This window comes from Amphiprion ocellaris, chromosome 8, assembly GCF_022539595.1.
Source record: "Amphiprion ocellaris isolate individual 3 ecotype Okinawa chromosome 8, ASM2253959v1, whole genome shotgun sequence".
NCBI lineage: Eukaryota > Metazoa > Chordata > Actinopteri > Pomacentridae > Amphiprion > Amphiprion ocellaris.
Window position 1 is genome coordinate 22,685,274 of NC_072773.1, and position 19,762 is coordinate 22,705,035.

Genomic DNA, 19,762 nt, shown 5'->3' on the forward strand with positions numbered 1-19,762 from the left:
AACATTCAACATTTGGGAGGACCAATCATGCTATTAAGTTTGTACTCCACAACAGCAGGATGGTGAGCCTAGTTTGTTAAATGTACCTGCCAACTATGTCTCCCAAAGTTTTGGCAAGAAACATCCAGTCAGAGAGCCAAAAATTCTGTTTTGTTGGCGAGTGGAAGCTAAAGGTGAAAGAAGTGAAAACACAATCTGCAGCCTAAATCTGTTTGTTTTTAAATTCTGTGTCAGTTTTTATGGGTGAACAGTGCTCTGATTTGGCACGTGACTGGCCTTTTCTCTATGGCAACAACAGCTAAGGGCTGAGGCTCATGGGTATTGTAGTATCTGGACATGTCCACTAAGGTCAGTCATGACAAAAAAAATCACTCCTTGTGGAGAATATTAATGTAGGGGTGTTTTTACTGCAGAAATTTTTCTATTTGTTTGTTTGACCAAATAACTATATGTCAAAACAAACACTGATAACATATTTACCAATTTCCTTGAAGAGTTGAATTTTATTTTAAATTGGGATCATGAACACAAATTTTTACTAAATTTTCTTTGGCATGAAAGCATCACATTGTCTTCACAGAAAGGGTTCCTTGGCTGACTGCTGCCGGTAAGGTTCCTCCAGCTGTTCAAGTCATATTCAGCCACCAGTGGCCCAGAACAAATACTCTGGGATGGAGTGCCAGGGTGGGTATCCATAATCAACTCTAGTGAGCAGACTTCAGAGTGCAAGCAGCAGGTATCAAAACAGTTTAGGGTCCATTTGTTGTGCTGAGTGCTTTCCACAAAAGGTTGCATGAGACACTCTGACCTTGTCAGGGAGGTTAGACTAAGATTTTGCTGAATCCCTCTCAGACTGCAGAAGAGACCAGTCAAGATGTGACAAATCTCTCACTGATTTCTTCCTGAATTAAGTAACTTTAACTTGTTGTTGCAGTCCCCTTATATGACAAAAAAATAACATATTATTTTTTTTATTCCTGTATCTGTTTTATATAATCTTTTGGATTAGTTTTTGGTATTTAGCAACAGCAAAAACGAGTTAAATTTATGCATTCTAGCATCTTTCAGCCTCCTTACAGCTATGATCTGGTGTGTCCCTGGTGTATAACCCCGGCTGTTACAGGAACATTACTAAATGATTATGTTCATGCCATTCAGGTGCTAATGTAAACATTTGAAGGGCGAATATGTTTTTTTTTTTATCTCAGTACATGAATACAGGCATCAGAAGCAAACTGACAAGTTCAATTACATGAACAACCACAATTTGGGGGTTGTCATGTGATATGATGGCGCCAACATGACTTCAATGTGCCACGTCAACCACATGCACTGAGGCAGACACAATAAAGGCAATGAAAAGGATTGACTGTGACTCTGGGAGAAAATGTCCTCTCCGAAGATTTCTTCCCTTTTCAAAATCCCTCAAAGAAACTATAATCTCCCTGGTAAATGTTGTCATATCTGAGTCTATGATCTGTTAGACAGCTAATGCATGAAACATATATCACACTTGGCATATAGCGTACATTTGATCTCAATTATTAACACAGCCTTATGCACTTAACCCAGATAACTGCTGACTGCTGATGACATTTTTAAAGGCAGGAATAAAAGCCACCTATTGTATTAGTGTTTTCTTCACCTGGATGCCATGAGCGAGAGCAGTTTTTACAGTAGCAAATCTCAGGAGGCACAGAGGCAGTTACTGGAATGGAACGGTGAAGCCTCGAGCCAGAAGGCAACAGCATCTGCTCTCTCTGGAGACTGTCATCAGCAGTTTGGGCTAAAAGAATGGCTACTTATGTTGAAATGTCTACGTGCTCGCTCTGTTTTTTTTTCTGCCTGACACTGCAATACTGTAGTTCTCTTTGTTAATTTGAAAATTTCATAATCTGCATGCAATGACATTTGACTTAATGGTGGGATCAAATTGTGTAGCTCTCAGTAAATGTCAGTTGGACTGAGGAAATAATGGAGGAAAAAGGCATTTGCATTTCTGCTTTTAAATTAAAGCTTAAAAATAACGGAACAAGGCGTGCATTATACAGGTTAGCTTTTTATTCTGCTTTTCACCTGAGTTTTCTCATATCACACCTCAGGTGTAGAAAGGTTTGTGTCTGGGAAGTTAATGAGTTGTTTCGCCTGAGAGAAATATGCCTCAGTCTTATCCATGACAAAGATATAATGGAAAAGATTAATATCCTTAAAAGAATCTATTAAATGTTAAGATCAACTGATGTAAAAGGTGAGACACTCAATTTCCATTAAACATGAGGGGCTTAGTGAATTGAAAAACATCCCGCTCAAGACTTCAGTTATTCTAATAGCAGTTTGGGCTGATTCTACCCACTAAGACATTAATACTCTACTGAATAAGATTCAAAGGCCAGATTCTCACACTGCCTTCTATAAAGATAATCTTATTTCTTACTTGGCTGAACTTGAGAGTTGGCTCAGGCAGATAAAATAGACACCAACTGTTTCCCATTGACCTTTCCAGAAAGGAGCAGAGATGCTTCAGAAAACAAAAACACTCAATGAAAATGCAAATGAATCACTTGAAAAGCATTTCCCCACTATTTCACTGTAAGTCATTTCCTGGCAGTGATTTATTGAACTCAGAGAAAAGAAATTTGAGTTGTTAAACCAACAGCGAGATAATATCTTCTTCTCTTATTGAATCTTTGAAACTGTTTGCACACCACTTGTCTTTCCTGTGTCAGAGCTGTGCAGCCAAACAGATCGTGCACGAAAGCCGCATGTGAGGATTTTTGTGGTATTATGGAAGGGATGCCTGTAGAAATATGTGACTTTTATCTACAAGAACCACCCCCACCCGCTTATTGTTCAAAAAGGCATTTCATGGCGAGGCATGACATGATCTACAATATGACATGTTCTCCATGTCTGATAGAAATCAGCCTCCTGGCCATAGTGTCACTGTAATCAGCAATAATATCGTCTTAAAATGTCACATTTTCTTTAAGGCAGCTAAACCTTTAGTGATTCCTGCTATGACAGGAGCAGGCACAGCTGAGGGGGAGGCTAAATAGAAAACTGCTCCACAGTTCTTCCTGAGACATCCCCAGCTCTCCCACCCTGGGCAAAACACAACGATTTATTGACATTTTTACTCTGCCTAGCCACCCTCCAGAAAATGTAGCAACCAACACCTTATCTTGTAGGCACGACATTTGGAAAGGAAATTTGACATGGAATCGGACAGGCGTTAAGAGCAGATCTATACTCCTGCCATTATTTGTAAAATACATGACTTTATGTATGTCCTTTTGCACATGTAAGAGGAAGCTTATTGCTTCGGATATGTCCCCGAAAACCTCATCACTGTTGGTATGTAACATTCAGGCCAAACGCCCGTGGGAGATTATGGGCTGTCTGCTTCCTGGCAATATCTGTACCCACCATTTTAGATTTAGGAGACAACTCTTGTGGGCATTCTTACAGAAATCGGCTTTTTTTTTTTTCAGGGTTACTTTTCAGAGAGCGGCCGTCAGAACCATTCAAGGAAGAGTCCATTGAATCAGCAGTGCATGAACCTTCTTCAGACAGAAACTGGTGGTCTGCAGGTCAGGAAAAAACATGTGTGATTGGTTTGTTGTACTGCAAATATGATAGCTGCAGATTCAGGGCCAATTCTCTGTTTCATTTATTTGTTTATTTATTTATTTTACTTGACAAAAAAAAACAAGTTTTGCTATGAGCTAAACTGTGAAAACATCCTGCGCCTACATCCTTTTGCTCAAGAAAGTGAAGGAAAGCACACTCAACCATAATCCAGGTGGAGGTACTTTAATTTTTGCAATGCAGACTAAAGCTTACTAGAGTCATTTAAATATCGGTGGTCATTGATTTACATGGAAATATTTTTGAATCAATAAATGTTAAACAAAATATACAAAATCTACATGATGTTTTTTTTCCCCTCTGACATTCTATAATTTATATATTGTCAACAGATCTCCTGAAAAGACCAAAACCAGCAGTGATCTTTTATTGCCTATGTAGTCAACATCTGATGCAGCTTATTCCTTTGATGCTACTGAGCTTCACTGATGTCCAAAAACTTTTCAGAACACATCAATGAGTGACACAGTTGCATTGAAAGCATCCAAGAAAAGCACTGTAGTTTATTTTGGGTCATTTCCATATTTACAGCATTCTGCTGCTATAAACAGGATGGGTGAATAAAAATGGTAGAATGCAAGTACTTTTATTCAAGTACTGCCTTAGTTACTAGTTACTTTTCAGATCATAATTCTTTACAGAATTACAGAATACACATCCTTTCCACTGAAGTTTGATGCATCTGAATGTTTGTGTTAAACTGAAATATTAAGGGTCCCTATATGAGTTGTGTACAAACTGCTATTTCTTATTATATTTATAATGTATTATAAAGGACTTTCCTGGATTTACAGAGCTGAAAACACCAAACTAGTCTAATCTGAAACATCTCCGCCAGTAAAATACAGCATTTATATTAATGTAGCGGTACTTTTTACTATACATTTTGCTAATGATATGTACATACTTTCACTCAAGAAAGGACTTTTATTTGTAATAGAGTATTTTTATAGTATGTATTAGTACTTTTACTCTGATAAAATATCTGAATATCTTTTCCACCACTATAAATAAGGATGCAAAAAAGCTATCAGTTTTTTTTAAAGTTACACAACAACAACAACAACAACAACCAAAACTGATTACATTTCATCTGGCAAAAACAAGGATAATTAACAAGACTGCAGTTACTAGTCTCTGCTGTCATAATTCAGGATTCAGAAATCACAGAAATCCAGGTCGCTAAAGTTAATGTTGTTTAGCTAAATTGTAAATACTATGACTGCTGAAAAATACTTTAGTCGCACATCCCATTCTTGTGAATGTGATATCTCTTAGATGTCCTGAGTGACTTTCTTCAAATTTGGCACAAACATTCACTTGGACTTAACGATGAACTAATTAGATTTTGGGGGGACAAAAGCCAAAAGCTCAAAACTCAATGCATCCTCACGTAGACAGTTTTTTTGTTTGTTTGTTTTGTTTTGTTTTTGCCTTAACTCAAGCAAAATCTCATATAAATATCTAACAGGATAAAATGATGAAGTGATAACGTTATACATCTAAAAGGTCAAAAGTCAACATCATTGTGGTGTCACTGCCAAAACACTTCTCTGGCCAATATTCAACACCAAGGGTAGATTCTAACCATATTTCACATTTGCTCATTCCAGTGCTGATTTAGTGACACTAAACCTGAGTGTCCACAGGTTAAATTTCTCTAAAGTCTTCATCTCATTCATTATATGAGTCTGGACAGATCTGGATTAAAACTGGTGGGTGGAGGCAAACAACCACAAGGCATTAATTCTAATCTTTTCTAAAGCTACATTGTTCTGTTGTCTTGCAGAATCCACTCAAGCTGAAGTCATGGCATGGATCTTTATTGATTTCCTTTTCCTTGTCTTTATTTGCATGTTTCATATTGGGGTCATTTAAAAGTAACATAAGGCAGCTTTAACATTGTGATGCTTGAGTCAGGTTTCCGACTACATTGTTCAGCAGGCAATTACTAGATGTTCTGTAATGCATTTTAAAAGTAAAACTCCCCAACTTGGCTGTAAATACTAAGGATAGTAAATATAATTAGTATTAAATGATCTGCAGTCCCTGGCCTTTACCCTTTTCCGCTGCTTTCTGTGTACAAGAAGCTACAGTGTCTGGCTGTTTCAGGAAATTATCAAGCCTTCTTTCAAAAATGTAACTATGTTTTTTGTCTATCAGAAAATGTCGAATAATAGCAGATTTTATCGCTAAAGACATGGAAAACTAATTTGACCCTTTCTTAACTTTCCACTGGGAGAGCACTAGCTAAATTTTAATTGTCTATTTTGTGATTTCTAGGAGGCGAAACATCATAACAATCATTGCTGCTTACTCGAAAATAATTATTTTCGAGTAAGCAGCAAAAAAAGCTTTTGACTGAACTTCACTGGGCACCAAAACAAGACAGGGTTCAGTCTTGTGTTGGAGTCCTTGGTTCATGTACTGCTTATGTGCTGTTGTTGCAGTGATGACCTCAGTGATTGCTATTTACTGTTAGAAATTGTGATTTAAAAAAATTAAGACACAGAAAAGAATAAATAGAAATATTCAGCAAAATGTTCAGTGGTAAGTTAATGAAAATGCTTTCAGAAGTAGATTATTAATGTTGCATCTTTTATCTGTTGTTGACATGGTAATATATGTTAGCTGCTTTTATTAATCAGTTCGTGTCAGTGATTGTTTTCACTGGCGTTACTTGGTCTGCGCTCAACAACAAAGTTTGTGGTGTCACCCACGCCTATTGCAAATATTAAACTTTAAATGCAGGAACACTTCTTTCCTTGGGTTCTGGATAATTGTCTATGTGACTTGGAGGGATAAAGATCAATGATATTATTGATTTCGGGGTTGTGTGTTTGAGATGCCTGGTCTCCACTGTGCTTCAAGAATTCCACATATCTCTGAACAAACTCCCTGTGAAACAGATGGCTCCAAGTTCAGTCCTTATGTGTCAAAACACATTGTCAACATGGGAAAATCTCTATGAACAATTAATCTCGAGAAACAATTGTTCTGCTAAGAACAACTCAGTAATTTATGCTATTTGGCTTCTTCCTATATATCCCAAACCCCTTCTGCACACAGTTGACTCTGCCAAAGCCTCAGACATTAATGCTGTGTTGTAGTGTGCCTACATCTCAAGCAGTTTCTTGCTGTTCCTCTCACTCTGGGTATTCTTCACTGCTTCCTGAACTGGGAATGCACCCTGTCTTCCTGAGCAAGCATCAAAATAAAATGTGAAGTCTTTATGCCGTAGAGATGGCAGCATGAGTTGCAGGCCTTGGGCATGTTCTGCATGCCAGTGATGAAAAATCCAGACACAATTCACAAGTAGAGCTTACCATGTGGTAAAGGTGGTGGGGAACGGGAAGGATTGAGTTGTTTCCCACTGGGTGCTGATTTACTCCAAGTAACAGCGTTCACCTCTCTGTCTATCCAATGATTATCATTATGTCACCATCATGGGCTGAAGAACTCCCCCACTGTAAGTGAAGATTACCTTCAGCTGAATGGACGTTATTATTTCTCAACACAATCGGCTTTCAATTTTCCTTTCTGCTCAGCATGTGAAAACATATTCTTACCTAATCTTCTTTTATGCACCTGCCTCTAACAACACCAAGGTAAGCTAAGGAGTGAGGGTTTACTTCTTCCCTTCCTCACATTTTTGTATCTGACACTATAAAATTCTGACTTTCTGCCTAAGTTTCCTGGATTAACTTTTAATCACTTAAAAACATTAAGCGTGTTCTTAGTTTCCTAAATGTAGGGCAGAGAAGAAACTTACAACAAAAAAAAGGGAAGGAATAAAAGGAAACGTCGCCTCAGGAGGAAAAGAAATCCATTCTAAATATAAATAATTGTTAATCATGTGGTCACAGCGACATGAGTAGTGCCAGTTTCCCTGATTTGCATTTGTTAGAAGCATATGATCAGTCAGAGTCCCAGTATTCCATCTAATCCAGAGGCAGTCTGGCTTTAAGACATGTGATACAGTCTTTACACTCAGCCAAGCTGTACGGGAACATTTGTCTCTTAGTGCTCGCTGAGGAGGGACTCAGCCAGAGCCGCTGCTCAGAGGCTGCCTCACACTGGAAGGATGCAGACGGTGAAAGAAGAGATTCCACTACAGTTAATTAAGGAGCACTCCGCACGTGCCTATAAATGCGAAGGGGCAAATGAATTCAGTGTCAGTGGGAGCAGCTCCTCAAGGGGAAGCAGTGATATTTCAAAGGTGGAATTGAAAGAGCTGTAAATCTATTTCCTGACTCCGGCTTGACGGTCATTTCTGAATCACTGGACTGTTGCTATCAAAGTGTGGAGCAGGGAGGCAGAGTCAGTGGAGTTCCCTCCTCGAGCCAAATTCAGAGTTATTGGATGGGATCAACATGAGCAGAATTATGGATGGATTTATGTCATTCTGTTGAGAGATTTATACACTCTTTGTTGTGTTGCTCAGGTAAGGCATTCTTCTTTGTGTTCTGGGCAAAAACTAATTCCTGCTATCTGTCAAGTGGTTTATGGTTTTGTGTTAACCTAGGAAATCATATATTTACCAAATAAATGCAGAATGTGAAATCTGCACACGTAACGACAAGTTGTACTCTGAGGCATACTGTTGAGATAAACAAAATGCTATTTTATTTTCTTATTATATGATAAACTTAACATTGATTGCTCTGAAAATCGCATGCTTATTTAGCCATCTGTCTATTGTTTATTTTTAATTCGTTTTTAACCTTTTCATACCCACTGAAGATTCTTAAAGCACAAAAAATACGTGAAAAGGCTGAAAATACAAAATGATGATGCAATACACATTTCTTTTTGATAAAACTTTTAACATACTCTAAAATGCAATCATTCTAAAGGAATTATTTCAAAAACCATGCAACGTTAGAAGTAGGATCTGATATGAAATAGTGCATATCAAAAGGTGATTAATAATTCAGTTTACTGCTGTGAAACAATTTTAGGGTTGAAACATTATTTTATCATTATTATTATTATTATTATTATTATTATTATTATTATTATTATTTTCACCTCTATAGATTTCCTTCCTATGACCAGGAGCATTCCTCGCTGTTCTATTCTTTTTTTCACCTTTTTTTCGGTATGTTTTTTTTCCTTATCTAAACAGCATTGTGAAACATTACAAGGCTTTTGATTCCAACTACCACCATGTCACTGTCACATTATTCCGACAGATACAGAAAAGCCTTGGCAGCCGGCTGCTCGTGAAAATCTTATCTATCTTTAAGTTTGATTTCGGTTTTGAGGCAGCAGCACAGCTCAGGAGCTGAAGGGAGTCAGCCTGTCAGGGGAAATCTCTGCTGCATGGGAAAAACTCCCCAGGGATCACTCCACATTTGCAGTGTTGTGGCTCAGGGACAAGACAGGGCAAACTAGGAAGCCGAAACAGTGAAGAAGTCATACTTATATAATCATGCTAATGATAAATCCCGATGACTAAAAAACTCCGCTGAGGGCCGTTAAGGCCAATTCTAGACACTTGTGCAAAATGTTCAAATTTCTAGGTTCGTGTTTATTGATGTATTTTGCTCAGGATCTCGGAAGTGTGTGTGTTTGTGTGTTGGGGGGTTGAGGTCATGGGTTGACGACATAATGCACTGTGAGTTGATTCCACCCCTGCTGGTCCTTAGCAGATGTGTCCTGTCATGTCCTGGCTGCTCTGCCTGTGCCTCTGGGTCAGCGTGACTGCCATCCAGCTGTGTCAGGCCACTTTCTACGACACAATCCAACAGCATCATGGGACGAGGCCTGGGCGAACCACGATTCACATGATCGGTGAGTCCTTCAGTGCTTTATCTCTTGCTGCGGCTTCCATGTATTTACTCAAAAGCATAGAGAAAATAACAAGAATTCCTTTTGTGTCAGCTGCAGCCAAAGCCTCCTGAGTGCTTCTTAGTTGGGCTTGGTTGCTTATAGGTTTAATGACATTATTGCAAGCTCATGGAAAGCAACAGCACTTTGCGTTTCACTGATTTTATTAAGTCATTACTTCCATTAATATATTAGCAGTTAACTAACAAATTATTTAGCAGGCACATTGTATAGTGTCTGATTTCATTAAGATTTGTGCCACATAGCTTGAGAATTTCTGTCGTGAAGATCGCACAGATAGACAATGAATGCCTTTGCGCTTTTCCTTCTCGAGCTATTACAGTTGATATTCATGCTACACTGCTCCCCCTCAATTTGATCTGTGCGATTGTGTTCCCTGCGAAATTGCACCGAATAGAATATGACCGAAACACTGCGGTCGAACTTTTGTTTTCGTCAGGCGGATGTGAGCCCTGGTTATGGTAAATAATTATGATCTCAGGATTCAACAGAAGAGAGGAAGCTGAATGCTGTCAGAACTTCAAAGGCAGAAGTGGCTGCATGAGTGTGCAGGTCCTTGGTGTCTGTTATTTCCTCTATGCGCTAGTGCACCTCAAGCATATCAGCAAGGGGTCTTTTCAATACTCTCAATATTGTGAGTCAGAAGACTTCCTGTTCCAACACCTTCATTTCATTACTCAGAGGTGCACATGTGTTGGAGGAGAAAAAACGCAAGAGAGAAGAAAAAAAGACACTGACAAATAGGATATCTTCTCCAAAGTGGTCTCATGTCAACAAAGCGAAAATGGAATTAATATTTCAAATGTGCATTCATTCAGGTACCTCTGTGGAGAAAGCAAGTTCAAAGTGAACAATTCGAATCCTCCAGGACCCTCTGCTACTGAAAGTGTAAATGCCCTGTCATTCCACTTACCATAGTCCTCACTCCTGGATAAATGAGATGCCAGTTTTATGAGAGGGGGATGGGATGCCTGTCTGGATTGATTCTGACATTGGGACATTTGTTCTGTGCTGTGTGTTGTGTGCCTGTTGGATTGGTGGGAGGATTGGGGTTGACGGGTCATGAATTGGTGGCAGGAAGGCCATTGGTTGCAGACCATTGGGCCAATCATTAAAGGCAGAAAAAATCCCACAAGTTCACACTGACTGGTATTACCAGAGGAAATCAAGATTACAGAGGGCAAAGGATCCATTGTGTCCTTGCCAATAGAAATTTAGATCTACAGAGAGACGTATCAAATCGTTTATGTGTAGTGATTACAGGAGCAGCTAAACTGGGACCTAATCTTGATATCTCTTAAACACACACAAGCTCTGGATAAATTATTATTTGTCAATAAGCTCACCTGTAGCGTGAAAAAGCATCTGAGACAGGAAGATTACAGATTTATCAGCAGCATTGTGTTTCTCACCACAAATGTTTTCTGGGCAATTATTTCTTTTGACATTGCACAAGCAGCTGTTCTACTCGTGCACTGACATACTGGCAGCCTTATTGCAAAGAATGTGCGTCCAGAAGTCCATTAGCTGGATGACCCTTGACTAGGTGCTTGTGTATGCTCAGTGATTCGGACAAGGTGGCCTGCTTTCCAGCCTACAGCTCTACTTACAGATTGCTGCCTGCCATTCTCTCAGATATGCTTTGGGCTGTTCTCTGGCTTCCTGGTACAGGCAGCGTTGCTCTCTGTGGTATGATTCATAAGGTGCTGTATTTATTTGGTGCAAAGAGCGTGAACAGTGCACAAAAGAGAACAGATTGTGTCCGTTGTGCATCTGTAAAGTGCCGGGCAGAGATGTTGCTTTTGGGGTAGCGAATTTCTCGACCCCTGAACATGTACAGAGGAAATAGCAGATGGATAATTTTTCAGGTCTAAAAAATTGACTGGCTCAAAAAAAAAAAAAATTTATATGTTTACATTTATATCTCCCACTGATATGATTTTAAAACCTAATGCGGAAGCTACAAATATTTTTTAAAAAGTACTGTGCAGGCATGATGAATTATGCCTCAGGAGTAACACTGCAAATCTCATATGATATCTGGTAAAGATTGAAATATATGCTTCATTGCAGCGAGAACAAAGGTGTGTTGAGCGTGTTGAGCGGCAGTCTATTTCCAGAGGAAGAAATAGTGCCACTGGTGATGCAGTGCATCATGTGGAGGTGTTAGCAGAAAGTACGACAGCAGATAGTGGCTGCCTGAGGTGGCCTTGCTCTCTCGTGAACTCACTCCCACCAACAGTTGGCTTTGCAGGGTCAAACTGTTCATAACTGAAAGGTCATCGATTCTCAACACTGTGCAGATAATCTCCTACCTTGTGGTTCCTGTGAAATGTGTAGGTGCGAGTGAATGTGCATGTGAGATATGCAGAGCACCGACACTGAGGATACAAGCAGAAGTAAACCACTTGCAAGTATCCGTGGTATGTTGTGTTTATTTAGACCCGAGTCATAAACGTTTTACTTCGCTGCATATTTGTATCATTGTCTGCCTCCCCTCTTGCATTGTTACTATTACCGCCTCCAATTGCAACCATAGTTACTCATCCCCATTAGCCACTTCAGTGCCTCTTAGAGATGCACCTTTTCAACTCAAATGGACTTTCAATGCTAAGCAACTTAAACATAGTATTTTTCATTTACTATATGGCGGGCAGCTATAGTTTCATTTTACTGGAAGTGAAAATACCAAGAAAACCCCTCATGTCTCCCTTTCTGGAGCCTTAGTGAGAACTAGAGGACTGGGACAAAAGAAACCACTCGCTGATAAGGCTCACAATGAAACAAACATGGAAAATGGATTTTCGGCTGTCACAAACAAAGGTTGTATCCTCTATGCACTGTTTTAGACACTGACAATTTAACAGCCTTATATAATGCTTCCTGGAGGCACATTATTTTGACATACATCTTCCTCCACCCCTCCCATAGACTTCCTCTCAACCATGCCCTCACTAGTGTCACGGCCGCTCTGCCTCGGTGTCGATAGGAAGTGGCGTGCAGCCTCAGCCGGAGGCCTCCCCACATCTGGAGCTCACTTTGTCCTGATGTTGTTACACATGTTACTGTGATGTCAAAAGACCACTTTCCACTCTGTAGAACACCAGAAACTTCTTCCAATGGCTTTGAGAAAGATTTCATGCTTTAACAATTCTTTCGAAAGAAGAGGCACAGTTTGTTCAGTGTTGTATTATATTTTAGCAGCAATAAACTATTCATGTAATTTCCTTGGTTAGCCCTGAAAGGAAAATATATTCTTAAGTAAATGAATCTAAGGACAATCAGTGGCTTAATTATTACTGTATGCTCACAGCTACAAATAGGTTTTACATATTCTAGTATTTCCCGTTTATTTCCTCTCTGGAGGGATGAATTATTCATTAGAGAGCGCTTCTCTAAGCTTGTGGATATTTGTTTAAACAGCATGTTTAATTGAAGACTTTCAGCCAATTTTGTGCTGGGGCTATGCTTTGTGGTCACAACGCTTATATGCAAAATGAATTTCTGTGGCCCACAGCTTAATTAATTAGCCAGCTTTCTCTCTCTCATGACTCCACCAGCTGTTTCTTATCTAAACCAGAATCCCCAAATATTAATAACAGAGGTGCTAACATCACACAAAGTTCCTCAGCTCGATAAAGGTTGCAGGTCGCAAAACTGAATTTCTTTTTATTCATTTTCACTCTGCATATGTTGGCTGTTACTCGTGAGACAGATTGAGCTCCTAATTAAAATAACTATTAGGAAAATGCTATTAATCTTAACAATGCCTCCCAAAACACTTTTTTTAAACATTTGTTTAACCATTATTTATAAATGCTGAAGTTTTTCTTGTGTTCTCTTTTTTCCAACTTATGAATGCCTTTCAACAGAGTCAATTATATCCTATATTTATGTGCAAATTCTAATACAAAAAGGCAGCAGTAACTGCTTAATTGCACTCACTCATTAGTCAGAAGAGTAATCGCAAATCAGTCACATCTTGAGGTCACTGCAACATGCTTCTGGCAGCAGTCTGCTATTTTGCTGTGAAGCTCATTATCTCGGAGGTAGCGTTGTCAAAGTCATATCTGCCTGATCATCAGGCACAAAAATATAATCCTCGTCTTCAGCTGCTTCAGCAAAGTCTTCATTTTTAGACTTACTGTCATTAAAAACCTCTATTCCAGTATCAAAAAGTGTTTGATTCCCATCACCTCATACTAAATGTGTCAGGAAAGTAACATTTTAAACAAACTTATTTGTCTTTGTGTCTGCATTAACATGAAGCAAGACAAAGAAATACATTTACACATATTATTTGCACATGCAGTAAAAGGAACCGCATGAAATGATGTAAAAAATATACTTTCAACTTAAAGTAGAGATCACAAGACTCATACAAATCAACATTTCGAAAATGTTTGCTGCTGACAGACGAAAGACTCTCCCTAAAAATGGAAAAATGTCATACTGTGAAATTAAAAATTTCTGAGGAATGATTTTTAAAAATGATTTAGTGTCTCTTTATTAACCATACCATTAATTTAAACTAAATGACAAATAAGAATAGAAATAAAATACAAGCTTGGTGGTGATTTTACACCCGAGCTTAACCCTCGTAATGCCCTCCCAGTTGCCATACACCTTTTGTCCTCTGGGGTCAAAAATGACATGGTTTGACTGTTATTTAAAGCATATAGTATAAATTGTCAAACAAATCTGTGTTACACCTTTAGTCTTACTTCAGTCCAACCCATTACCACATTTTTTCCCTTTATTCAGATACACCTTGTTTACATAAAAGCATACCACGGAAAAAGATTTTATTTGGGGTCAGAATGATCCCTGGACAACAGGAGGGTTAAACTATTACTTGTCAAGTATAGAACTGTGATGATGTAGTATTAAACAATCCAATCAGCTGCAGGGTCCGTTCGTATTTATAGATTTCTAATAAAATTGCTGGTATCATACTACACTTTGCAAAGGATGTTCTGGTGTACCTTCCCTGTTGGCTCCTCCGGGCAAATACTGCACTGCTCTGTGCTCAACATGGATGCATTAAGGAGAAGTGGATACCAGATTACAAGAAGGCGCCTCTTTTATTTGAATGAAAGTTGCTCAGTGGCCCATAAGCTGAAAAAGTTTTCTATGCTTCCGGCAAGAGCTACCCAGATGTTCCACATGCTTCTGCATTTGGACCCAAACACCGAGATTCCTGCTGGCTGAGCAGCTGACTTCTGGTTGGCTCCCTTCACATATTAATAGACTTAAACCTTCCAGCCTGACGGATGCACTTTGTGTCCAAATTCACATCCTTCCTTCTTGGTTGAGCTGCGTTTGAAGTATTCTTTGCAGGGAGTTGTAGCACATATCAAGTAAAGCTGCGCAACTTGACCTTTCCAACAATGGTAATTACTTGTCTGTGCAACAAAATGTCATTGATGAAAAATAATCTTGAATTTGCAACAAATTTCATCATAGTTACAACCTGCGCATACTTGTGCATCCATCTCCACACCCATTACTCTTGCTTGAAATACTCATGAGCTCACCATTGCATAGATGTGTTAATATTTAGTAATGTCAATATCTATGAAATACAATCATTTCATGTTAATATCATGTCAACAAGAAGAGATGAACCGGAGCTTTGTAATTATGCATTTTACATATTTGTACATGCCCGAGTAATAACGTTAAGAAGCAGATCAAACGATGTAATGTAATATTTTAACAAATTTCTTCACCCATTTCAATGCGCCTGCTTCTCCAGACTAAGTCATGGCATCCCCATCATTTCATAATATACCCATACTGCATATCAAAACAAAAACTTCCAGTTGTACTAGTTGTTTGTCTGTGCACCAAAGGGCAAATTTTAAAACTGCATCTGCGTTGTCTCCAGCATGGGGACTTGCTTTTCACTGCAACGATTCAAAAGCTGTGGTTAAAAGACAAGAGTAGGTCACCTATGTGCAAGTAGACAGCTGTGATTCTAGACTCTGGGGGACCTGAAGGTAAAGTGGCCACTGGGGGCCTTTTGATTGGACGTGGGGAAAGGATTGTGGGCAAAAATTTGTTTGGTTTGTTCTCCCTGCAACTGTACGTGCAAGCTTCACTGAATAAAATGATGATAATGTATTTACGTTAGGCATCATGCACATAGGTTTTTCTCAGTTTTTAACCCATATGGGATCCCTCCATCGTGGTTCTAATATTGCCAGATTGTAGACAGTCTTCCTAATACAGCATGTTTGGCTAGCTCTTATACTGATAATGATAAGAAATTTAAAGTAAAGGTAGTGAAATTACTGTGAAAGTAGCCTGGGGCTCAGAGGGTTAAATAAAATAATCATAGAGCTCCTGCAGACTTTCTCAATATAATTGGACCAAAAGGACCAAAGTCTGATGATAAAACGTGCAATTTGTGGAGTTTGTAATGATTCATTTTTTTTCTTGATTTTATAGCCACTCCTTATCCAATCACTATGTGTGGGGAAAATACTTTTTGTGGTGGTGTGCATCATGTGAAGAATGCGGAAGCTGCAGTAACGCTGTTTGTCCGTCTGTCTCACTGTTCAGTCTTCATGCTTGTGCTTCCTAACTATAAAATGGAAAGTGAGATGTACATCAGGGTGATAGATCAATTGTTATGTTTTTTTTCAGTTTTGGTATGTTTGAAAGTATAACATAAAAGGTAAACAATATAATTAAATGTATCATTAAGTTGTCAGCGATATGATGAAGCCCAAGTGACCCATGACCCAGCCTAAAGGCATCCCAGAGTGATTCCACTTTGGAAATCACTGCTCTACAGCTTATTGTGAAAGGTGTAGTATGCAGTTCTACTTATCCGCAACCTCTAATCACTGCCACATACAGTCATGGAAAAATTATTAGACCAACCTTGTTTTCTTCAATTTCTTGTTCATTTTAATGCCTGGTACTACTAAAGGTATATTACCTGAGGAATACGAATGAACACCACAAAGCATGAACACCACAAAAAATGCAGCTGATTACATAATATTTTATGTCCTATTTGACATGCTTAAGCTTAATTGTATTCCCAAGGTATGTAAGAGGCCATTTCATGTCATAAGCAGCACTGCACATGCAAAGGTCTAGAGTGGTTTCCTGCTGACATTCAAGCCGTAGCACAACTCAGAAGTTGTCAGCTTTCATATAATGCATAAAACAAAAGAATTCTGTGAAGCCACAAAGACTGCCATCTTGACACTGCTGGAAAGTGACATGTGGAGTGAGAGACAGGTAGCGAAAAAACTGAAGACCTCCAAGACAACTAGTCATTACACCAAGAAAAAACAAACTCAACATGGTACTACCAAATTGCTAGCTGGTCGCGGCAGGAAACGTCTTTCTACGACATTCCCACGAGATGACTGTGCACCCATCTGTTCCTGTGTCAGGAATCGTCGTCAGACCTCGAAGAACCTTAAAAATGAGTGGGCACTGTGGAGAAATATGACTTGTTCGGCAAGAACAGTTTGAAACCGACTTCTTGAAGCTGGTCTGAAGTCACACAAGGGAACGGAAGAAGCCCTTCATCAATGAAAGACAGAGGAAAGCCTGGTTACTCTTTGCTGGGGATCACACAGATTGGACTGTTGATGACTGGGCTACGGTTGTCTTCAGTGATGAATCCAATTTTTAGTTGATGTCCACTCCAGCCAACTTACTGGTTAGAAGGAAGCCTGGAGAAGCCGACAAACCAGACTGTATTGCTCCTACAGCAAAACATGGGGGTGGATCAGTGATGATCTGTAGTTGTTTCAGTATGGGTGGAACAGGACAAATGCAGTTGTCTCAAGGGCAAATGAACCAAGTCAGGTTCAGGGCTACTCTTGAAAACAGTCTTCTTCCATCATGCTGGAAAACTCTTTCCTGCCTCCAATAACTAGATTTTCCAACAAGACAATGCCCCTTGTCACATGGCAAGGTCAGTTAAAGCCTGGATGGAGAACCAGAACATTGGAACCATGCCTTGGCCTGCTCAATCACCAGATCTAAATCCAATTGAAAACCTGTGGAAAATCATCATATACAAAATGAAGAACCACAAGCCCAAAAACAAAGCAAATTTGTTTGAATTTGTGCAACAGGAATGGGCTGCTGTGACAGCAGAACAATGTCAGAAGCTGGTGGAGAGCAGCCAAGATGCATGGCTGCAGTCATCAGAAACAATGGTTATGCAATCAAGTACTAACTCCTGTGTGGATCATGTGACTAAAACAGACAGGAAAAAAAAACGGAATGTCTAAAAGCACTGTTTTTGACAGCACAATACCACAGCTATTGATGTAAGAACTTAAGTGATTTTAGTTATCAAGAAAACCATGGAAAATGGCTTGATATCAGCTCTTAAATTGAACTCTTATGAGCTATTTTGTTGTTATCATTGTATTTCTCCGAACAAATGTACCTTTAGTTGTACCAATCATTAAAATGAACAAGAAATTGAAGAAAACAAGGGTGGTCTAATAATTTTTTCCATGACTGTAGAAGAAACGCTCTATGTGAAAATACACAGATTTAGTGATTTACTTACACAAGTGTGGATACTTTGTCATTTTGACAGCAGATGCTAAATATTTTAATACTTGGTTACCGTTAGCTACATCTGCGTCCTCCTCTCTGGTACTGCTCAATAAAAACAAAGATTCTAAGTATATTTAGCTCACATTTGTTTTAGACTCATGAGTTAGGTTCATCTAACGATTTTTCAAAGAATGCCTCTCAAAGCATGCATAGAATTGTACTATGTGAACATAGACTGTATATGAAATACATAGCGTATCCACTGACCACATATACAGCATATATTAAATCTAAACGCCATAGGTATGAATCAATTAATCAATTAACTATAAAGAATTATAAATAATTTTAAAAAGTAATAGGCCCCATGCTCCCACGAACGTTGTTATAAATGAAATGGTGATTGAAGAACTGATTAAACATTATTATAAATGAATGCGATGAGGAAACAGCAGAGGCAGGAAAAGTCAAAATTCCTAAAAACAAGCATAATAGTGTTGAATTATTAATTTATTTGGGATTAGATTAACATTGAAATTAAAAAGAACCAGTGGAATCTTAGTAGGCGTATCATTTAGCAGGTTTCTTATTCAGTAGCCCTGGGTGTGACTTGTAGCGTGGCATTTTTATCGAGTGGGCATGTCACACTGCCCTCCAGCCAAGTCTCACTAAAGTCTCTCAGCCTCGTGTATTAACAAATGTCACGTTCTTTAGTTACAAGCAGATACCTTCACCATTCACCAAAAACAAAAGCACGATCAATGAGCACAATTTTGCACAACACCGTCTTTAGGAATAGACAGCATGTACTGTTACTCCCAAAATGACTATATTTATGTGCTTGCTCCAACAATCTGAGACATCATTAGGACTGCACATACAGGAGACCTACTGCTGAGAATAGTGGAGCACGTTTCGCCTGAAAATGCTGTTATTAGTTGATTGTTTCAAGCCCCTTTGTCTCTTGGATATAAGAAGCAGTGCATCCTCCTGAGGTCCTTCGCAGGATTTTTAGACCCCAATTTGTTTGTAGTTAGCAGCAGTTTTCTAAATATGTTGCTGTGACAGCTGACATAGCTCAAGGATAGTTGACTCTGAAACCCTGAATCCTGATAAAAGTGTTCAGTTTGCTTTAATCCAGAAATAGTCCAAAACAAAGCTCAGCTTTTACAGACAATTCTTTTTTGTTGTCTGCAAACAGCAAGCTAAATAGGTGCTTTTGCTAATAGTAATGCCCCTGGAAAGCTATTGAGCCGGCTTATCTGTGGCAACAATTATCTGCGACTGAAACTAAATTAGTGGTTGCGTAATGGAGTTTATGGATAACATTAATGTTTCATATTAATTAATACATAATGATGATGTTAGGTATAATTACTATTAAACTTTTATTACGATGAATTGTGTATTAGAGCAGAGGAACGTTGAGAGAGGTAGGGTTGGGGGCAGGAGATGACTGCAGCAGGTTGCAGAGGTGGAGAGGTGGGTTAAAACTCACATTTAAAGCTCTGGTTCTCAAAAAAATGTAACTTAAATTATTAATAGTCACATTGTTTATTGTGTGTAACAAATGAATGCTAAATTAATAACTGAATATTCTGACATGAAATAATATCCAAAAAATAGCTGCTACTTGTAACCCTGAACAACCCTGTAGCCAGAAGCAGTTCATGAGTCAACTTTCCTCTGGACACAGACATGCAAAAGGCCGACCCAC

General features: G+C 38.9%; 1 protein-coding gene across 2 annotated transcripts in view; it reads left to right on the plus strand.

Annotated features, from left to right (window-relative positions):
• The first annotated feature begins 7,658 nt into the window (after nucleotides 1–7,658).
• LOC111572111 (chemokine-like protein TAFA-1) overlaps nucleotides 7,659–19,762 on the plus strand; it is a 30,054-nt gene continuing 17,950 nt past the window's right edge. Inside the window, exons 1-2 of one of the 2 annotated variants that reach the window (XM_035950645.2) lie at nucleotides 7,659–8,092; nucleotides 9,300–9,444. In XM_035950645.2, the coding sequence (XP_035806538.1) occupies nucleotides 9,303–9,444 (142 nt within the window). In that variant the 5' untranslated portion in view covers nucleotides 7,659–8,092; nucleotides 9,300–9,302. The remainder of the gene's footprint in view (nucleotides 8,093–9,299; nucleotides 9,445–19,762) is intronic. The other variant, XM_023275640.3, reaches the window with a different exon arrangement.